Raw genomic sequence first — 18,438 nt, 5'->3', positions numbered from 1 at the left:
AGCATGTGTGCGGCACCACCCAGCTCCTTTTAGTCCCTATGGAAGGTGTCTTGGAGCCGTAGTAACCAGATTTTGAGACAGGTTGGGGTATTAGACTTTTCCAAAGGCAGAAGGAGTAGGGATTTACTCTTTTTTTGGTGGAGCTGGGGATGGAACTCATGCCCTTGTGCTTGCGAAGCAAGCACTTATTCTACTGAGCTATCTCCCCAGCCCAAGATTTACTCTTGAGGAGTTGGTTCACACTGTGGTGGAAGCCGGGGATGCTGAAGTATAATCCCAGGTAGTCTGACGGCCTGGGAACCTGAGGCGCTGTGGTTAAATCCCAGACCAGGTGTAATAGAAGACCAGGTCCCCGCACACGCAGGCAGGCTGGAAGAAAAAGAGAATTCCTTCCTCTGTCCTCTTTGTTCTGTGCCTACCCTCTGTGTACCGAGTGGCCCCCACCCAAGTGTAGGACAGGCTGCCTGGCTGCAGCCGCTGAGCCACAGGTCAGTCTCAGCCCGAAACACTCTCAAGGATGTGCTCAGAAACTACTTCTTGCAGTAGTCACCTGGCACATAAAATAAGTCATCATAGACACCAAATGGGACTTGATACAAATATAAATCTATGGCTATTTATGAAAAACTTTGACTTGTGACTAAATCGGAAGAATTAAGTGATCATAGGATCTTTAAAAATCACCTGAGCCAGTGTTTCCCAAAACATGGTTTGTGTACCTAAAACGCTTTTCCATGGTTTACTACAAGAGGGTTTTATTTTAATAATTACAGTTTTATTTTAATGTTTGTTAGGAAAATAATATAGCCACCAATCAAATTTAGGATTTTACTGAGTTGTTTTTTGTTTTTTGTTTTTTTTACTAAAGGAAGCCAATTAAAATAGAGAGCTAATTTAAAGAAAAATATTGGGCCAGCCAGATAGCGTAGCGGTTAGGCAGAGCACAGGGACCAGGTTCAGTGCTTGGCGTGACATGCTAGCCCTACCCCCAGGGTGTGCTGAGCCAGAGACCGAGTCAAGGCATGGTGGCACACGCCTGGAATTCCAGCACTTGGGAGGCTGAAAACAGGAGGATCGCTACAAGTCTGATCTGTGTAGTGAGACCCTGTACTAAATACATTTGAAAAAAAAAAGAAAAATACTACCTAAATAATTTAAGCAGTAGAATATGTGGTACAGCCATATGGCAAAAAGCTTGCGAAACATTGACCTAGGCTTATTTGTTCCACCTTTTTCTGTTATTAAGGTAAGATTCATACAACATAAGCTAAACATGGCACCGTGTACAACTCAGTGGGACTTAGTTCCCTGACAGTGTTGTCTGGTCATCGTCACCTGTCTTGTTGCATTGTTGTTTTTTCTTCATTTGTTTGAGACAGGGTCTTACTGTGTAGGGCAGTCTGGCCCCAAACTCAAACAGTCCCCCTGCCTCTGCCTCTTGAATGCGGGGATTACAGCCATGTGCCTCTGTTCCCAGATTGACCTCTCTCTTCCGGTTCATTTTTATTACCCACAGAGGAAGGCCAGTGCTGGCTGAAGAGTCTCGCCCATCATTTAACAACCTGCTGTCTCTTGTCTCATGAATCTTTCTGTTCTGGACATTTCAAATGCATAAAATCACATGATGTGGGCTGGCGAGATAGCTCAGTGTAGTAAAGCACCTGTCACTCCAGCCCTGTCCCCAGGGCAGGTTGAGCCGGCCAGGTGTAGTGGGTTAGTGGTTTACACCATAATCCCAGCCCTGGGAAGGCTGAAAACAGGAGGATCACTGTGACTCTGAGCTGCATAGTGAGACCCTATAAGAACCAAATACATTTTTTTTAAAAAAAATCACATAACACGTGGCACCTAGTCTCGTGTTTTTTGCGGTCCACGCATGTTGTTGCCCTCTCCACATTTTGTTCCTTTGTGTGCTGATGTGTGTCAGCCAGCAGAACCTTGAACCTCTTGACTCTAAGGCCTGAGCTTAGCAGCATCAGTCCCCCAGCCACTGGCACAGCACTGGGACTGAAAATAGTTACAGAATAGATGAAATTTCCATTTGTGCTGCTCTGAAGAAGAGATGAAACAAGGCTTGGAGGGGGAATTGTGGCTTCTGGAAGAGATAAATGGCTTTCAACACTGAGGCAACAGAGCCAGAGAGAAAGGGGTTAGTGTGCAATCCCCATTGAGATTGAAGCCGTGCTGCCTGGCTTGGAGCCTGGGCTCTGTCACTGAGCAGACCTAGACAAGTTGTTTGGTCCTCTGTGTAGCTTGGTTCTCCTCTCTGTAAAGGAGAGCACCTCACAGGGGATCTGTGAGGAAACGGAGAGCTAGAGTGTGGGTACCTGTAGGCATGGCTGCAGTGCCCTAATCGTCACAGGTCGTCGCTGTGGTCTGTTTGCTTTCTGTTACGATTTTATTATTTGTATATTTATTTTTAGTTATGACTCTTGAAAGGGTCGTGCAAAGTCAGAAATGAGCTTACAGACTTGGAAACACAGCATGCAGTAATTAGACATGCTAATCACCAGCAGGCCCGAGGTACCAGCTTCGATTTCTCATGAGCGCTGGGCAGTTCCTAGGCTGCCTTTTGCGGTCCTGTCACTTCACTGAGGTGTCACTATCCCTAATTCTTCCTAGTGACTGCGCCAGGGTGCTTTTTCTAGATTTCTAGATTTGTTCTATGTGGGTCTTTGAACCCGAGAAGCCCAGATTATATTGGCTTTGGGGTATCTAATCAGCTTCCTGTGAAAGTTTGTGCTCATTTTAATGTCATTTTTACTGGTATAATTGCTTTTTAAAATTTTTTTCAAGGGCTTTTTATTTCTGTCAGCCCATGTTTGCAGTATGCAGTGGCCACCCTCACTGTGGGGAGCCAACACTCAAGACGCAGTGCATCTAAATTCACTTTTCTCCCCACCCCTCCTTCACACCGTGCCTCTGAGCTGGGCTTCCCTCCTTCTGTCTCTCAGTTCTCCCCCTTTTTGCAAGAGATCTGTCTCCCTGTTTCCTGTTATCTGTCCTTTACTTTGCTGTGATTTATTTATACTTTGGTTTCTCACAGAAAAAAAGCCACGCAATATTCAAACATGCGCGTCTGATTTATTTCACTTAATGCTCCAGCCGTGCCCTCTGTGAAAAGGAAATCTTTTCCCTCTGTCTGAAAAGAATGCGTTCATTTGTATCCCACCCACCTTGGTGCGGGCTGGTCACGGGGCTGTGTGTGCCATCCTGCTGTATGCAGAATCTGCTGTCATCTGCGAGGACATGTGTGTGCTCCTCTACTGGGCCAGTATCGCCTGCACCACTGGGGCGCAGAAGCAACTGATCTTTTGACTTGGTTGGTTTTGGGGTTTTTTGGCTTGACTAGATCAGATTTCTAAAGGACATGCCAGCAAACTTTTTGCCCCCTTTCTTTCATTTCTTCACTAGTCTGAAATTTCCTTAGCAGAAAACATTAGAATGTGCATAATTATGGGGCAAAATGTCAAGCAGTCAGTTTAATTTGCTGATGAATACATGGAATTAATGTTTTGCAACAGTCCCGGGATCTCACATTATGAATTAGCAGGGGAAAGGTAATATTTTGTTGACATTTGTTAACACTTGATTGCTTGTTTGGCTGTGTCTTCCTGCAGGTGGATTTCGCCTTCACGGTGTGGCAGAGCTTCCCCGAGAGGATCGTGGGGTACCCTGCTCGCAGCCACTTCTGGGATAACTCTAAGGAGCGCTGGGGGTACACGTCTAAGTGGACAAACGACTATTCCATGGTGTTGACAGGAGCTGCTATTTACCACAAGTGAGGAGTTCAGGCATCCCTCTTTGAGATTTTACAGAGCTGGCAACTGCATATATAGAACCTTAAGTCAAATCTTGTTAATAGCATTAACAGAAATTAATCTGTATCCCTGCCTAAGTTCTGTTCATGTGGCAAATATGCTTCTTGGCTTACTGTATTTCCAGAGGTCATGGGAGAGGAGCACTGTCAGTTATGCTGAAGCCCGAAGACAGACTTTGGGCTGTTAGTAGCTGAATATTGAGAGTAATATTAATAAAAGTAAATACTATATTTAACTGAACATCCCCAGTCACTGTGGTAGGTGCTTGGGATTCACCAGTGGGTAAAATAGAATCAATTCCTTGCCGATGCAGTGCCTGCCGTCTAATGGGAAGACGCAGCATACATTGTGACTTTATAGGATGTAAACAAGCTGAATGCTATAGGAGAAGAGTAAGAGTCGTAGCCGAGTTGGGGCAGGTTGGAGGAATGCTGCTGCCTCGTTGAGCAGGTAAGATAGAAGAGAACCCTGAGGGAGAGAGGTGGTTGGCTAAGCGTGGTGTGGGGACTGCTGGTGCAGTGTTTCCAGAGATACCAGAGGAGTGTGGGGAAGGATCGCGGAGTCAGAGTGACATGGAGTGCAGTGGATGAAGGAATTTGGAGAGGTCTGTATTAGCCCAGCACTAGAGGACCTGGCCGTTCCTCTGTGTGACTGGGGGAACTGTGCAAGGCGTGGGGCAGAGCAGACAGAGGAGGTCAGTTCAGCACCTCTGGATGCTGAGAGTGGGCTACCAGGAGCAGGGGTAGACAGGAGACCTACTGATCGGCATCTTCCAGGCGGAATTTCGTGCGCCTGGACCCAGGAAGTGAGTGAGGGAAATGGTTAGGAGTGACCAGATTGTGGACAGATCTTGAAGATGTGTCCACACGACAGCCTTCCACGTCGCGTGTAGAGTCTGATGGTTCCCATGTTTGTTGGCCTGATGGCTGGAAAGACCAAGTAGGCATCAGAAGTGGAAAAAGCTGCGGATGTGGTGAGCATGGCAGAAAACACAGAAGTTTCATTTGGGGCACGTTAGGAGATCCAAAAGTGTGTGTTGAAAGCGGGCGCAGATGGAGATTAAAACCTGCACACTCATTTGCATGTATTTGGTCTTGAAAACCAGTGGACTGGAGCAAGATCGCAAGACATGGTACTACTGAGTGTAACAGTTGGTAGTCCCCAGCCCGTCAGTGATGAGTCACCTAGCCTTGGTCTTAGTAAGGTGGACACCTCGATCATTCCTTAGTCTTCTGTTTTAGAAAGCAAGAGAATCTTGTCACCTCCAGTGTGGGCCTGGAGATGCCCAGGGTGTGAACATTTAGACTGGCTGAATCTTGATCTTATATTTCAGCCCTTTAAAGTTCTGTGTTCGCCTTTCCCCTACCGCCACCACACAGATAAACCTGGATCATTCAAATTTGTCTCCATTGGAGGTAATATAAATTGTCTTGCCACCAGGTAGTTTCTTTCTGATCGGCCTTATGTTAAAATTAGACAGGCAAAGCAGTGTCTGCAGCTGTATGTATCTCTGTGCCTTATTTAATTGCCTATAAAATGGGGACAATGCCACCTGCCTCTAGATTCCATATGAGGATGAGATAGAGCCTTCTTTTGTAACACTTTTGAATATTATTAAGCATATACAAAGCACTGTAGAAGTGATAGCTAGCATCATTATCGTGATTATCACTGGTGACACACTCAAGGAGTCAAAGAATGCTTGCCTGGGAAGGCTCACTTGTCGTTACCTAACAGCAGCCCCCGTGTCACCTCTGGTTTTCGCAGATATTATCACTACCTGTACACCCATTACCTGCCAGCCACTCTGAAGAACATGGTGGACCAACTGGCCAACTGTGAGGACATTCTCATGAACTTCCTGGTGTCTGCTGTGACAAAGTTGCCTCCAATCAAAGTGACCCAGAAGAAGCAGTATAAGGAGACAATGATGGGGCAGGTAAGGGCGCTCTTCCCGGCCATGCTAGCCAGCTGGGCAGCCTGTGATAAGGACCACTGCATCCACGCAGAAAGAGGAGGGGTTCCAGTCGGAAGCAAGTGATCAGCACCTGGGCAGTTAGGGCGATGTCGTAGCTCAAGAACAAAAGCTTTCACATAATCGATCAAGAGATAGGAGAAAGACTTGTCCTCAGTCTTTGTCCCTTTGCGCTACTGCAACAAAACAGTATAGACACAGTGGCTTCAACAACGAACACTCATTTCTCACACTTCTGTAGACTGGAGAGTGTAAAATTAAGGCCCCGGCAGACTTAGTATTGGGCCGTGGCCTGCTCCATGATTCGTAGACAGCTGTCAGCTCGTACGGTAGGATGAAGGACAGGAAAGCTCCCTGGGCCTCCTCATCTGGGCTCCAGCCCCATTCTGGAAGGTTCCACTCATGTGATGTAATTCCTTCCTGGCGTTCCCACCTGCGGTCCCATCACACTGAGGACTGAGTGTTAATACTTACATTCAGGGAGACACAAATATTTTGGTCCATGGCAGAATGAAAGACTTGCAAAGAGTGTGTGTCAGTGTGTCATAGGCGCCATACTGAATGACTAGCAGAAAGTACTGTCTTCAGTGCAGCCTTCTGGGTGACTCTGGAGTGAGCATGCATCTTAGTGAACTACCAGGAGTCACAGTATTCTGTTTTCAGCACCAGGATGAGCATTTATAAGGCATTGGTGAGATGTTACCTCCCGCAATTCAATCAGCTCATCTTCAGGAAGAGCATGGTGAATTCTGCCTCACAAAGTTGAGTAATGCGTGACACGGTTTTCAGAAGGAATGTAGAATGTTTCATTGTGTCAGAAGACTTTAGGACCAAAGATACTTTCAAGGAAATATAGTCCAGAATCAGAAAGCCAGGGCCTAGAGAACTTAACAGTATCACCATGAGTCCCATGCAGAGTTGGGGACAGACGTGAGAACTGGCTCCTAGGCAGTGCTTGTGTTACTGCTGGCTCTCCTGGGGTCTTGGTCTTGATGCATCAGGCAGTGTCTGGGAGGCTAGGTGCCCTCTCAGGAGACCCTCCTCCTTGCTGGCTTTGCCCCTATGCTAGCAAGAATGCAGGAATTCAGGTGAGGCCGACGCAACCTGAAGATAATTCTGGCACAGAATGAAGAGCTCAGCAAATGAAAGAAATCCAGAGCTGAAGCTTTTCATATAAGACTGAGCAGTAGGGGGGGTGGGGAGGGGGTCCTGCCAAGCAGCAGACAGGCAGGGAAAAGCTTGGGGAAGGAACTTCTCAGCCTGGGGTCTTTGCCTTGTCCACACTTAGAGGGCTAAGCTAATCCTTAAAACTAATTGTGCCACGGATTGGTGTAATTTAAGTCAACTAGGGCCTTAGCCTTTATTTCTAGAATAAGCGAAGGCTCAGGAGGTCGAGCGGCACAGGGCAGCTGCATGCAGGCGTCCCACAAGCAGCGCCTTCCTGAACTGTCGCGCACAGTAAGCTTTTCATCATCTCCAGCATGCCCCCCACACAGCTTGTGTCCTGTGCTGCCTGTTGGTCCCCGGCCGTCCCTACAGTATCAGGACTGTCTGAATATGCTGCAGTTCTATTGCTGCTCCTCTTGGGCAGACCCAGTATATATGTAGAAAAGCAGAGCCCTTAAATAAAGCCATCCAGCCTACCCACTGTCAGTCATGGCGCATCCAACTGGATTGGCAACAGTTCCGGCAATCTGTGTTGACAGTCGTACGCAAATCTAGGTTTCTTGAGAAAAATTTAGCTATCTCCCACATTAACACCACTAATAATTTTTCATTTGCACAATTTAGCAGGACAGGGTTATAAGTTTATAGAATTTAGTATTTACGAAGTGCTGGCGGATTGGCAGGCACTGATGCAGGTCCTGCTTAGCAGAAAAGAGCTGTCCCTAGTACAGAGAAGGTCTTGTGGACAATTCCATCTCCTTGTACTTGTCACAGAGCAGGCAAGGGGATGTGCAAGGGTTTTTAATCTTTAAGGCTAAGAGAGTACTCAGGCCAAGCAAGATGCATCGTGTACTCTTTGCCCAGACGTTTTTGTGCCTGTGACCTCACCTAAAGCCACAGAACACCTTTGATACTGTTTGCTCAGAGTTCTCCACACTTCCCTGAGGATCCACAGTACACCCACAAAGGGCGCAACTCTAATACCACTTGGTTTTATTGAGTTGGTTTTGTACCCTTTTTAAAAAAATCACCTAGTCCTACTGAAGCAACTTTTTTTTTTTTTTTTAAAGTTTAGGGAAGAGTCTACAGGGTGTTCAGGGTCTCACTGATAGATCAGACTCGCAGTGATCCACCTGTTTACAGCCTCCCAAGAGCTGGGATCACAGGCGCGCACCACCACACCCAGCCTCAATTGCGCTGAGCTATTTGGCCAGCCCTATTGAAGCACTATTTCAGTAACTTTACATCTTTTAGGGATAAATCTAAATTGCGTCTTATTAGTTTACCAGGCGTTTCTCTATGACTGGAGAAACAAATGATGTCTGCTCCAAGATTATGCTTTTACTGTGTAGGGAAGGCATGTTTCCTAACATACGTTCACTGACCCAGGGTAAAACACAGAAATTCAGAAGCAAAGAGGTACTTGAATGTTCAGTCACCTGGTCTGTAAAAAAACATGAGCAAAAATAAGAATGAACTCAGGCTCTTGACAGTGTTTCTGTTTGCCTTCAAGCACCTTTTGAAATGGGGTGCATGCGCCCCTGTCAGTTTAGAAACAAACCGCAGTACCTGTGGAACCAGCTCCTGTGAGAAGAACTTGGCCAGTCAGCTTAATTTCCACCTCTGGGGGGGTGGGGGGGGCACCAAATGGAGCTCTCTTGGTATAAATGCTAAAGGATGAAGCCCGAATTCTCTTTCTACCTTTGCGCAAGTAGCTTCATTTTCTGCAAAAGCAGAAGCCCTTACCTGGGTAGATCCTTTCACCCTGGTGTAGCAAGGTTTAAATAAGTTTCACAAACACACTTGGCAAATATATTTTATTATTCAGCTTCTCAGGGGTGACTTGCCATTTGTATTTATCTTTGAGATTATACTCAAGCATTTTGACCCTTGTGATTTTAAAGTGACTTCTGGTAATTTTTATATTGAAACATACCTGTCCATGAGAATCTTTCTCAATGCATGAGGACTAATGCATATTGGACATACATGAGCATCAATAAAGAATTGCTTTTTTACCTAACTGGATTTGTGGATGTTTTCACTGTAATTGGACAACCCATCATGTTTTCTTATTTCATTAAAAAATTGGTTTTAAAGACAATATGTTTAGTTCTATTTAAATTTCAGCACTTAATATCATTTAAGGCTTTTTAAATCGATGCTGATCATTTATGCAGTGTGGAAGTATTTTAGTCCCCACAGGACCAATATATAGCAGGCTAAAAGGACAGTAGCTGTCTTTTCCACTGACTCAGAGTGATCTTTTTTTCCTATTCAGGTGAATGGTCACTCTGTAGAGTGAACTGCCCTGTAAAAGTCAGTCTTTGGGTATTTTAGTAGAGTAGAAAATGGAACGATTCTTGAATTAAAAGAACAAAATGATGAGATTTTAGTGGGTAGTCATACAAATGTGTATCTGATATGTCACTGAATCAATTGTCTTCTATTTCGTGGAGGTTGTCCCAGTGAAGATGCGTATAGGCTAGGAAAAGGAAATTTTAGATGCTGCATGATACTAGCCTTTAATGAAGGAGAAGGGTTTCATTCATTCCCCTTCACCTGTGCATGTGACCTTTTAATAAAAGAATTGAGTGACATCTTTAGAAAGGGAGAGCACTAGAAGAGCGGAAGAGGGATCAGAATAGAGACTGCTGGCGATCAATTGTTGGTATTGGAGCCAAGTAAACAAAATGATTTAGAAATTTACCTTTGAAGGCAGAAATATATTGTTAGTCATGGTATTGGTATAAAGACATGTAGTTAGTACCCATAATAACTGGGACACACATTCACTGAGAAGAAAATGAGTCAATTCAGAGAAAGAATTAGATGTTTTTAAAATTTTTTATTTGTATTAATACATGTTTAGTAATTAGTACATGTGTTAAGATGGCATCCATCAAAACGAATTACATTCATCATAGGGAATTGATACAGGTACATAACTCATCAGTGAGAAGCCCAAAGTCTAAACGAATTGAAGAGCAAAATGGAAAATAGATCATGGGAAGCAAGCAGCAAGCTAGGTCTTTTGCAAATAGCTGTGTCTTAACGTTGACGAACTTCGCACATCAGAAAGCTCTGCGCGAGGCTAAAAGCGGTGCCCGCGCCCCGCCCGTGGCCAGGCGCCTGGCTGGTGGGGTTTGGAGACCTGCCCTGCGTCTGCCTGGCGCAGCGGCTTGCAGCCGTGTTTCTGATCGCCTCTTGTCTCTGTCCTCCTCCCTAGACTTCGCGGGCTTCCCGCTGGGCCGACCCTGACCACTTTGCCCAGCGCCAGAGCTGCATGAACACGTTCGCCAGCTGGTTTGGCTACATGCCGCTGATCCACTCCCAGATGAGGCTCGACCCCGTGCTCTTTAAAGACCAGGTCTCCATCCTGAGGAAGAAATACCGAGACATTGAGCGGCTTTGAGGCATCTGGCCGAGCGGGCTGGGGAAGCGAGAAGGGACGGCTCCGCTGCCCCCGCTCTTCCGCGCAGATCCGCTCATCAGCGGGGCGGGGCCAGATCGTGCCAAGTATCCAAATGAACTTAAAGAAGCATAATGACGAAACAAAATAACGGCCAATGAGAACTCGACTCCTGGCTCCCGGGACTGCACCAGACCGCTCCAACTCACCTCCGGCTTCTGTGTCCCAAGACTAGGTTGTGTACAGTTTAATTATGGAACATTAAATAATTATTTTTGAAATGATTGCTATGCAGGTTTAAACTTTTTTAATGATCAAAACTATTAAAAACCAGAGTTCTTTCTTTAATCAAAATGGTGTTGGTCGTGAGTACTTCAAAGCTGCTACTCCTCTCTCCACAGATACCACTGCCATTGGTCACGTAGGGTTTCCTGTCACGACGAAAGCTCAGACTTCACGGGAAACACAATAAGTCACTCCTCCCAGTGTCAAGAAATAGCTGAGCATACATTAAGACAAGTCCGTGGCGCCACTCTGCCGGTCAAATTCTTTTCCAGTCTGAATTTTCCAATCCACTTAAACCTTTTGTTCTCTAAAATGTTGCTGCATGCGAGAAAGTATCATGACTTTCAGGTAGGCAGTTCTAGTTGGAAACTTTCCGTTGGACGTATAGAAGTATGATAATCTTTTTTCACTGGGGAGCAGGGGAATTAGTATCAGGAGAATACTAGGATAATTAAGAAGTGAGTATTCCGGTTGTCCGAAGCACCATCAGACGACGTGAGATGGGGACATTGCCCCTCAGCAATAATCAAAGACTTTATCTAGAAGACAGATCCAATCACTGAAGTGTGTCTGATTAGGGGAAGGCTTTGACTAAAAGACCAACAGGAAATGGGTGTTTGGGGGGGAACCAGTTCTTGTGAGACCAGTTCTTTACTGTTTGTGGAGACCTCAAATTTTCAAAGTGTCTTTGTTAAGGGAGAAATAATAATGTGTAAATTCACGTCACTGAACAAGAGAATTCCGGGGAAATATCTGAGGGTGTCCCTTCCCATGGGGACTCAAGTGACATTTTTGGTTACATATTCTTTTAAGAATTGGCTAAAACAAAGTAACAGAAGCAAATGGGAGAACTTTTAAATTTCATTATAATTTTTAAATGTGTAGAGATGTTTAGTTGTATTTCTTGTTAAAAGGAGTATTTTTATTCCTACAAATGCCATGCTGAGCTTATGGTGGCTGTGAAGCTGCAAGAAAAACACATAAAGCCCCCACAAACTCTACCCCTTAGCTCTGTTATAAAACCAAACAGAAGTTTCTTTGATATTGAATGCTTTCTTCTACTTGGAAGAAGCAAGAGAACAGGGACTGGAAAGACTGTTAGACTTGCACCTGTTATGCGGATCACACAGTACGCACTTTAATCTCCACCTCTAAACTCCATGCATTTATTTCCAGTTTTGCTTTAGAAGAACTGATCACAGAGTTATGTTCCAGTAACTTTAAAGCCACTGGCTGAGGTCAGTGGAAACCATAAGTGATATAGACCCTATCTTGGGCTTCCTAGGAACTTGTGACAGGAGCCCCAAGGAGCCGCTGTGATTAAGAGTAAGCAAGTATTTGCAGAGGCTGCAGGTACTGGGTCCCTGGGTAGCTAGCGGCAGTGCAGAGACCAGAGGCCACGTGTCCAGATGCTGTGCTGTGCGTGGTACGTACCCAATGCGGTGCCGCTAGAAGGGACTCTTGTGCAACCTTGTGACTCAGAACAGCTCTCTAAATTTCTCTCACCCAGTTCCACCCCTCCTTTGCCTTCACTCTCAGGCATGTGGCATTGTCCCTTAGGTCGATGTGATATTCTCTTATGTAGTTGTTGAAAAATATCTTGTAGGTCCTGACCTTGCACTTGTGCTTTTCTATAAAATGCCCCAATAGTTACATGTCATTTAAACAGCAGTTCTCAGCGTAACAAAGGGTTAACAATCTTCATTCATCTGCCCTTTGCAAATTCATGTTTATTTTCAGAACGGGAATATTAGTATTAGGTCTTTGTTCTTTACAGAAATTATGCAATGTGTGCTTAAACAATCCCAAACCAACTTGAAACTTGTCACTTTGGCCTGCGATGCAGTGTCCCTAATTGTACCAGTCAGTCCCCAGAGTGGCTTCAAGGCAGATTTACCTGTCAAAGCTGATAGGGCAGATAGTACCCACAAACAATGTGTTCTATGGGGGAAAAATAAAACTAGGGTAATTTGAGATCAGCATCTGACGCACTTCCTTTCTGTGCAGAGCTCCATGATTTCGTTTGATGTCATTCTCTGAGTACATCTCTGAGATGCTGGCTAGTTTGCTCTTCTCACATTTGAGATACGCTGCCAGGAAGTGAACAGAGTAAGCGAATCGGGGAGGCCCAACAGTGAGACAGAGTTTTAATTTTCTTAGGAAAGAGCTGTATATCACATTGCAGCAAGTTGACACATCATGGCTGTTGCCATTGGATGTCAGGAGCTCTCTCTCTTAGCCAGCTAAATGATAATCAGGAGCCCCCAAGGGGGCTAACATATGCCAAGTTGGTAAGATGCCAAGGGCAGAGACTGTAGTGCCAACCACGTAATGAATTACATGGAGGACTCAACACTCAGGATTTCCAAAACCTTCTCCAGTTACAGACAGATTAGGATGTGTGGTCTTAAAAATAACCTTTTAAAGCTGGCTGTGTACTTATTTATATGAAAATAATCAAATATCAAAGCTTACATGTCGATTAAATATGGAGCACATCACCTTTGTTGCAAAGGAAATGACAAAGTTGAGACTGTAGAGAAAACCCCATGCAATAATCTCTGTCGTCACGTCACAAGAGATGTCACATGCTAGGCTGGGCACACCTGGGGCTATCAGCACACTTCCCAGAGGAGATGCTTCAGGAGAAAGAACAAGCTTCATATCTGGGATCTTACGTGCATTACAGTTTAATTTCTTCTTGTTACAAATGGTGCTCAAAGAAGGAGCAATCCTGGTTGCTTCCTTCAATTTCCCTTTTGGAATGATTTTTGTTTTTCATTACCGTGGGCTATGTTAGCCTTTATTTTGGTGATTCTCAAAATCCTGGTGACTTGAAGGAGTGTTTCACCAGTGGCCTTCCATAAAGGCTACTGAACCTTAATTTAATCAGGGGTGAGATGAATGAACTGAACAAACCAATAGACTGTTTAGGAAGAAAAAAGCAGCATGCTTGATTTAAGGACAAATGAAATTTTAATCAAACCTGTTTGAAGGGCAGGCAAGGGCAGCCAACCTCATCAGGCTGGAATCCGAAAGAACGTTGTGCTGGGCTAGGCTGAACTGTGCAAGCGAAAGTGGAGCCGAAGTCTACACCTGGAAGTGGCTTACATTCTCTTGGGTCCCTGAGAACTCCGGCTCTCGGTACCAGATTTTGCATTCCTATATAAACTTGCAAATAAAAATGTCCCCACTGTTTGACAGTTAATACCATGAAAATGCAACCAGTGTATCAGGGCTCCAGGTGCTGAATTCCTGTACCTACTTCCCATTTGTGGCAACTGTGGACAGGAGCCAGGCAGATGCTTCTGTCCATCTTGGCTGGATTTAACCTAGAGTCCTTCCACCCCAAGCCTGATTCTCTCAACATGCTTGAAGGGGGAAAGGTTGGCTTGTGTTTAGTTCTCAATAAAATAAGCATGACTGTCAGACTGAACTAAACCTGCCTTGATTGCTCTGTGCAATTCAGGCTGCAGAGATGAAATTATTCCTTGATGCCAAGTTTCTTAGAGGGTGTGGTGGAGTTTGGTAGAGCATCTGCACAAATTCTCTCGATTCTGCAACGCCTCTCAAGAGCTCTGAACAGAAAACCTGTTAGTTGCACAATACTTTGATAATGGAAAAAAGTGGACTCCTGGAAGCCATCTCTGCTTTCTGCCCTTTCCAAATATCTAAGGATTTTGTTCCCATGATTTTTCCTTCACTGGGGCTGTAGTTGTCACTAATCTGGAATTCCAGTGCGCGCCACTGGTGGTGGGAGGCCCTGTGCAGTACAAGAAGCACAGAACAGCATGGTCTCACCCTTGCTTAAAGTCAAGTCAATCTAGCCTTTCGGTCACTCTATTTTTGTAGCCGTTTGCCTTTGAGACCTCGCAAGTCATTTGTGTTCTGCTGTAGTTTTCTGTTCTTCTCCTACAGGACTACATTCCTTTCTTTTTGGTTGTAATTCTTACTAAAATTAGGGTCATACAAATGAGCTGTTTACCATGTAATGAACCTGTATATTTATTTTGAGAGAAAACTATGTATAGGTATGTTGAGGGGTAGAAAGAAAAACATCTAAAACTGGAAGTATTTTAGGTGGCAAATTGTAAAGCAAAAAAAAAAAGTATACTTATTTTGTATACGATGTACATTTGGGACAGAGTTTTCTAATATGTTGCCAATGTTTTTGTAGTGTCACCACAGGTCTTTTCTAAAGTGTTTCCCCATTTGTTTTAGATTATTAATGATTTAGTGCAATTAAGCCCGGAAGTGTGTATGAGACAGCGTGCAAGAAATGACAAAGCCATAGATCTTGATTTACTTCACTGACCTGTGTAACTTTATGTCTGGGTTTTGCCATCCAAGATAGATTGTTTTATAGAGAGTGTCACCAAAGACTTTTTTCCTTCCAATTTATAGAAGAAAAAAATTATTAATAAATGACATGACTTTTCAGCTGTGTGGTTTTCATTCCATCCTTTCTGGTGACTTCCGAGAGCCACCCAGCCCCCAGGAGGATGTGGTGTGCCGGGAAAGCTAAGCTCCCCTGGGCCTCTGGGGGAGCCCTGCAGTTCAGGCTGGACCAAGTGTGCGAGGGGAGGTCCAGTTCCTGCAGCCTGGCTGCTGCCCAGAGCTCAGCCTGATGGGGCGCACGAGGCTGCCAGCATCAGCCGCCTTCCAGGCCAGATGCAGCTGGTGCTGTTGGGAGCGGGCCAGGGGCGGTGTGGTGGTTGCCAGGCCTCAGCCTTCCCCCACACGGGTGCTGGGCCACAGTGGCAGGGCCGGGCCCGAAGCATCTGGAGCCTGACAGCTGTGGCCATTACCCCTTTTGGTTTCAACTACTGCCTGAAGCTCATGAATTACTGGCTGGCGAAGTGTTTATTAGACGGGCATTTCTCAGAAGAGCTTATAAATGGCTCCAGGTGTGCTGTAGCTCCATGATTCGAGGCCTCTGCAGGAGGGTTTTCTGACAGTAATGAACCTTTTTTTATATGTTCGTCCCCTTTGCTCCTTCCTCTCGGCCTTCAACTCCAGGAGTACTTCCTCCCCAGCTCAGTTACCCGCAGCTCTTTATCTCTGGAAATTTTTTCAGAGAGGACGTGTCACCAGCTGCATATGTACAAGAGTGCAAATGCCAACCCGCGTTTGGAAGGGTTTGTGGGTTTTATGACCTCAGTTACTGTTATGTTCTGTATTTCAGTTCGCCCATATGTAAAATGGTGAGTTCAAAAATCATTATTCATGCACATCTTCTGGACAAGCACTTCATACAGAGCACGGGGTGAGGCAGAAGTCGGGGTGAGTTGAATACGGGTAGGCTCCTCGAGGAAGCTGCCGCATTCTGGGTTCTAACCTGTACCTCTGCCCGCACTGAGCTACTCGTTAGGCCTGGCCCTGGAGTGTGACTAACGGCAGACTCATTCCCAAGCTGGAGGACGAGTAAGAATGAGAAGGCTGCTTGGGGTCCCACGCCGCTTCCTAGATGTTTTCATGAGTGCTACAGCAAGCAGAAACACATTGAGAAAATTATAAATTACAGATGGCGTCATGTTTGTGGCCTGATCACTTCCACCACCGTGTCCACTCATGAGAAGACAAAACTAGAAGTCATTTGTAGATGGCTGTGCCATTCTACCTTGGCCTCCCCTGTCGTGGGCTGGCGCTCCCCTCCGCAAGAATTCGTAGGCTGTTGTTCTAGGAGAAAAGATGCTTCAGAGGAGGAGATGGAGGCACTCACTCACATACTTCAGTGGATTCTGGGTGTTCATGAGCTATCAACCTCCCACAAATGAGCTGTCCCAAATGCAAGATTCAAGAGCAAACCTCTGGGCCCAGCCACCTCCGTTTGAGTCTTGACTCCCATAGTTTATGTCCACATAGAAATTACTGGATCTTTTTGCACCTCAGCTCCCGCAGGTTATATGATCTCACAGAGTTCTCATGAAGATTAAACTAGAATAGAGGATGTTCTTCAAAGATCACCTAAACAAGTAATAAATAATAAGTACTATAGTAGTAGCTAACATTTTACAAAATGGCTCATTTTAAGAATCTTTCCCTTGTTAAAGAAGAAACATTCATGGGCCAGTCAAATAGCTCAGCAGATTAAAGCACCTGCAAGCAGATGCAGGGGCTGGGGGTTCAATCCCCAGGCCTTCTGTGCTGGCCCCACCCCCAGGTTGTGTTGAGACTACAATTGAGACTGAGCGTGGTGGCACACACCTGTAATCTCAGCTCTTGGGAGGTTGTGAACAGGCGGATCACTACAAGTCCGATCTAGTAGTGAGACCCTGAACACCCTGTAGACCTTTCCCTAAAAAAAAAAAAAAAAAAAAAAGAAGAGAAGGAGAAAAAGAAGAAACATTCTTACCTTAATGTGTAATATTTCAATACTTACCCAGAATAAACTGGTCTTTCTGGTATCACGGGCACCTTTCATTTTTAACTAGAAACCTGTTTTGAGTTCTCCAACACAAAATCACAGTACCAGTCAGAAGAGTGATCCATCTGTAGAAATTATGCTGCTTTGTACTTTTATTTAATGGCTCAGCTTCCTTGAGAGGTGGTAGGTTTTCTTTTTTGTTTAGTGGAACGTATTTGATGCAGCTCAGGACAAAAATGAAGGTTGGGCACCAATCTGTATCCTTTCAAATAATTTTATGGTCACTTAAATCATATGAAGGAAGAAGGCATACTCTCACAAGTATAAATTATTGCCAGATTTGGATTTCTATTGCAAACTGAACAGAAGATTACTTGGTTTCCTTGGACAAGTCTAACTTTGAAACAATGCTGAAATGGGTCTTTAACCAGATGGATCAGATCATCCTATTTTATGGTAGAAAAAGTTAAGCTGGGAAGATGGAGTCTTAGAAGCTATTTTACCTGTTGCCCAAAGAGCCATATATTCTCTTGGATACAACCCAAATGCCCATCAACTGGGGAATGGATTTTTTTAAAGGTGATATTTTTATACAAAAGAGCATTACTCAGCTATAAATAAGTGTGAGGCTTTTATAGATAAATGGAGACCACACTCATAAGTGAAATAAATTAGACCCACATGTGTAAACATCATATTGCCTCACTAGTGTAAGAACCTGAAAGAGAAACTAAAATCTGAAAGGTATAACCAATACTTTGAAAGGCAAAGAAACTGTGTAAAGGGAACAACTGGGATGATGGACAGAACAAATAGAAAGAAGGAAGGGAAAGAGAAACATATATATATATATATACAGGATATATATTCTGTATATACACAGGATAGCTGTCACTGCTGAGTTCTAGTGGTCTATTGAAAGAAGCAGTTAATGCTTATTATTTTCCCCTTTCTCTTCCTTAATTGTTTTAATTTTTTGAACCAAGTTTTCATGTTTATATGTGGTAATCTGAACAACTAATTTGAAGACAATGATGTGCAATGTAACAACCATTTTTTAATTCCTATTATCATTTCTAATTTTCTAGTTTTTTGACTGTTTTTATTCTTTAAAAAAATAAAAATAATCCATACATCCATGTTCTTTTATGACCTGCTTCTAAAAAAAATGAATATATAGTGAACATTTCCTCCTTCATTGAATCATCATGTTCAAGAGAATTTTAGCGTCTGCACAGCAGTCTCTTCTATAATTATTTTTACTCATCTCCTGAAAGCCTTAGAAATTTAGGTGTTTTACAATTTTTTACAGTTAGGTAGTGAATATTTAGTCAATGAAATCAATGCTGTGGTAACCCTAAAAGTGTATATATTTGTTCACATCAGTAACTATTATTTTAGGGTAAATCAG

General features: G+C 44.3%; 1 protein-coding gene across 1 annotated transcript in view; it reads left to right on the top strand.

Annotated features, from left to right (window-relative positions):
• Nucleotides 1–10,729, top strand: part of Ext1 (exostosin glycosyltransferase 1) — a 286,432-nt gene extending 275,703 nt beyond the window's left edge. Inside the window, exons 9-11 of the mRNA XM_004643609.2 lie at nt 3,621–3,781; nt 5,589–5,760; nt 10,193–10,729. Of these exons, the coding sequence (XP_004643666.1) occupies nt 3,621–3,781; nt 5,589–5,760; nt 10,193–10,378 (519 nt within the window). The 3' untranslated portion in view covers nt 10,379–10,729. The remainder of the gene's footprint in view (nt 1–3,620; nt 3,782–5,588; nt 5,761–10,192) is intronic.
• The last annotated feature ends 7,709 nt before the right edge of the window (nt 10,730–18,438 follow it).

This window comes from Octodon degus, unplaced genomic scaffold, assembly GCF_000260255.1.
Source record: "Octodon degus isolate 3935 unplaced genomic scaffold, OctDeg1.0 scaffold00179, whole genome shotgun sequence".
NCBI classification, from domain to species: Eukaryota; Metazoa; Chordata; class Mammalia; order Rodentia; family Octodontidae; genus Octodon; species Octodon degus.
This window is presented reverse-complemented; position numbering and strand designations above follow the sequence as displayed.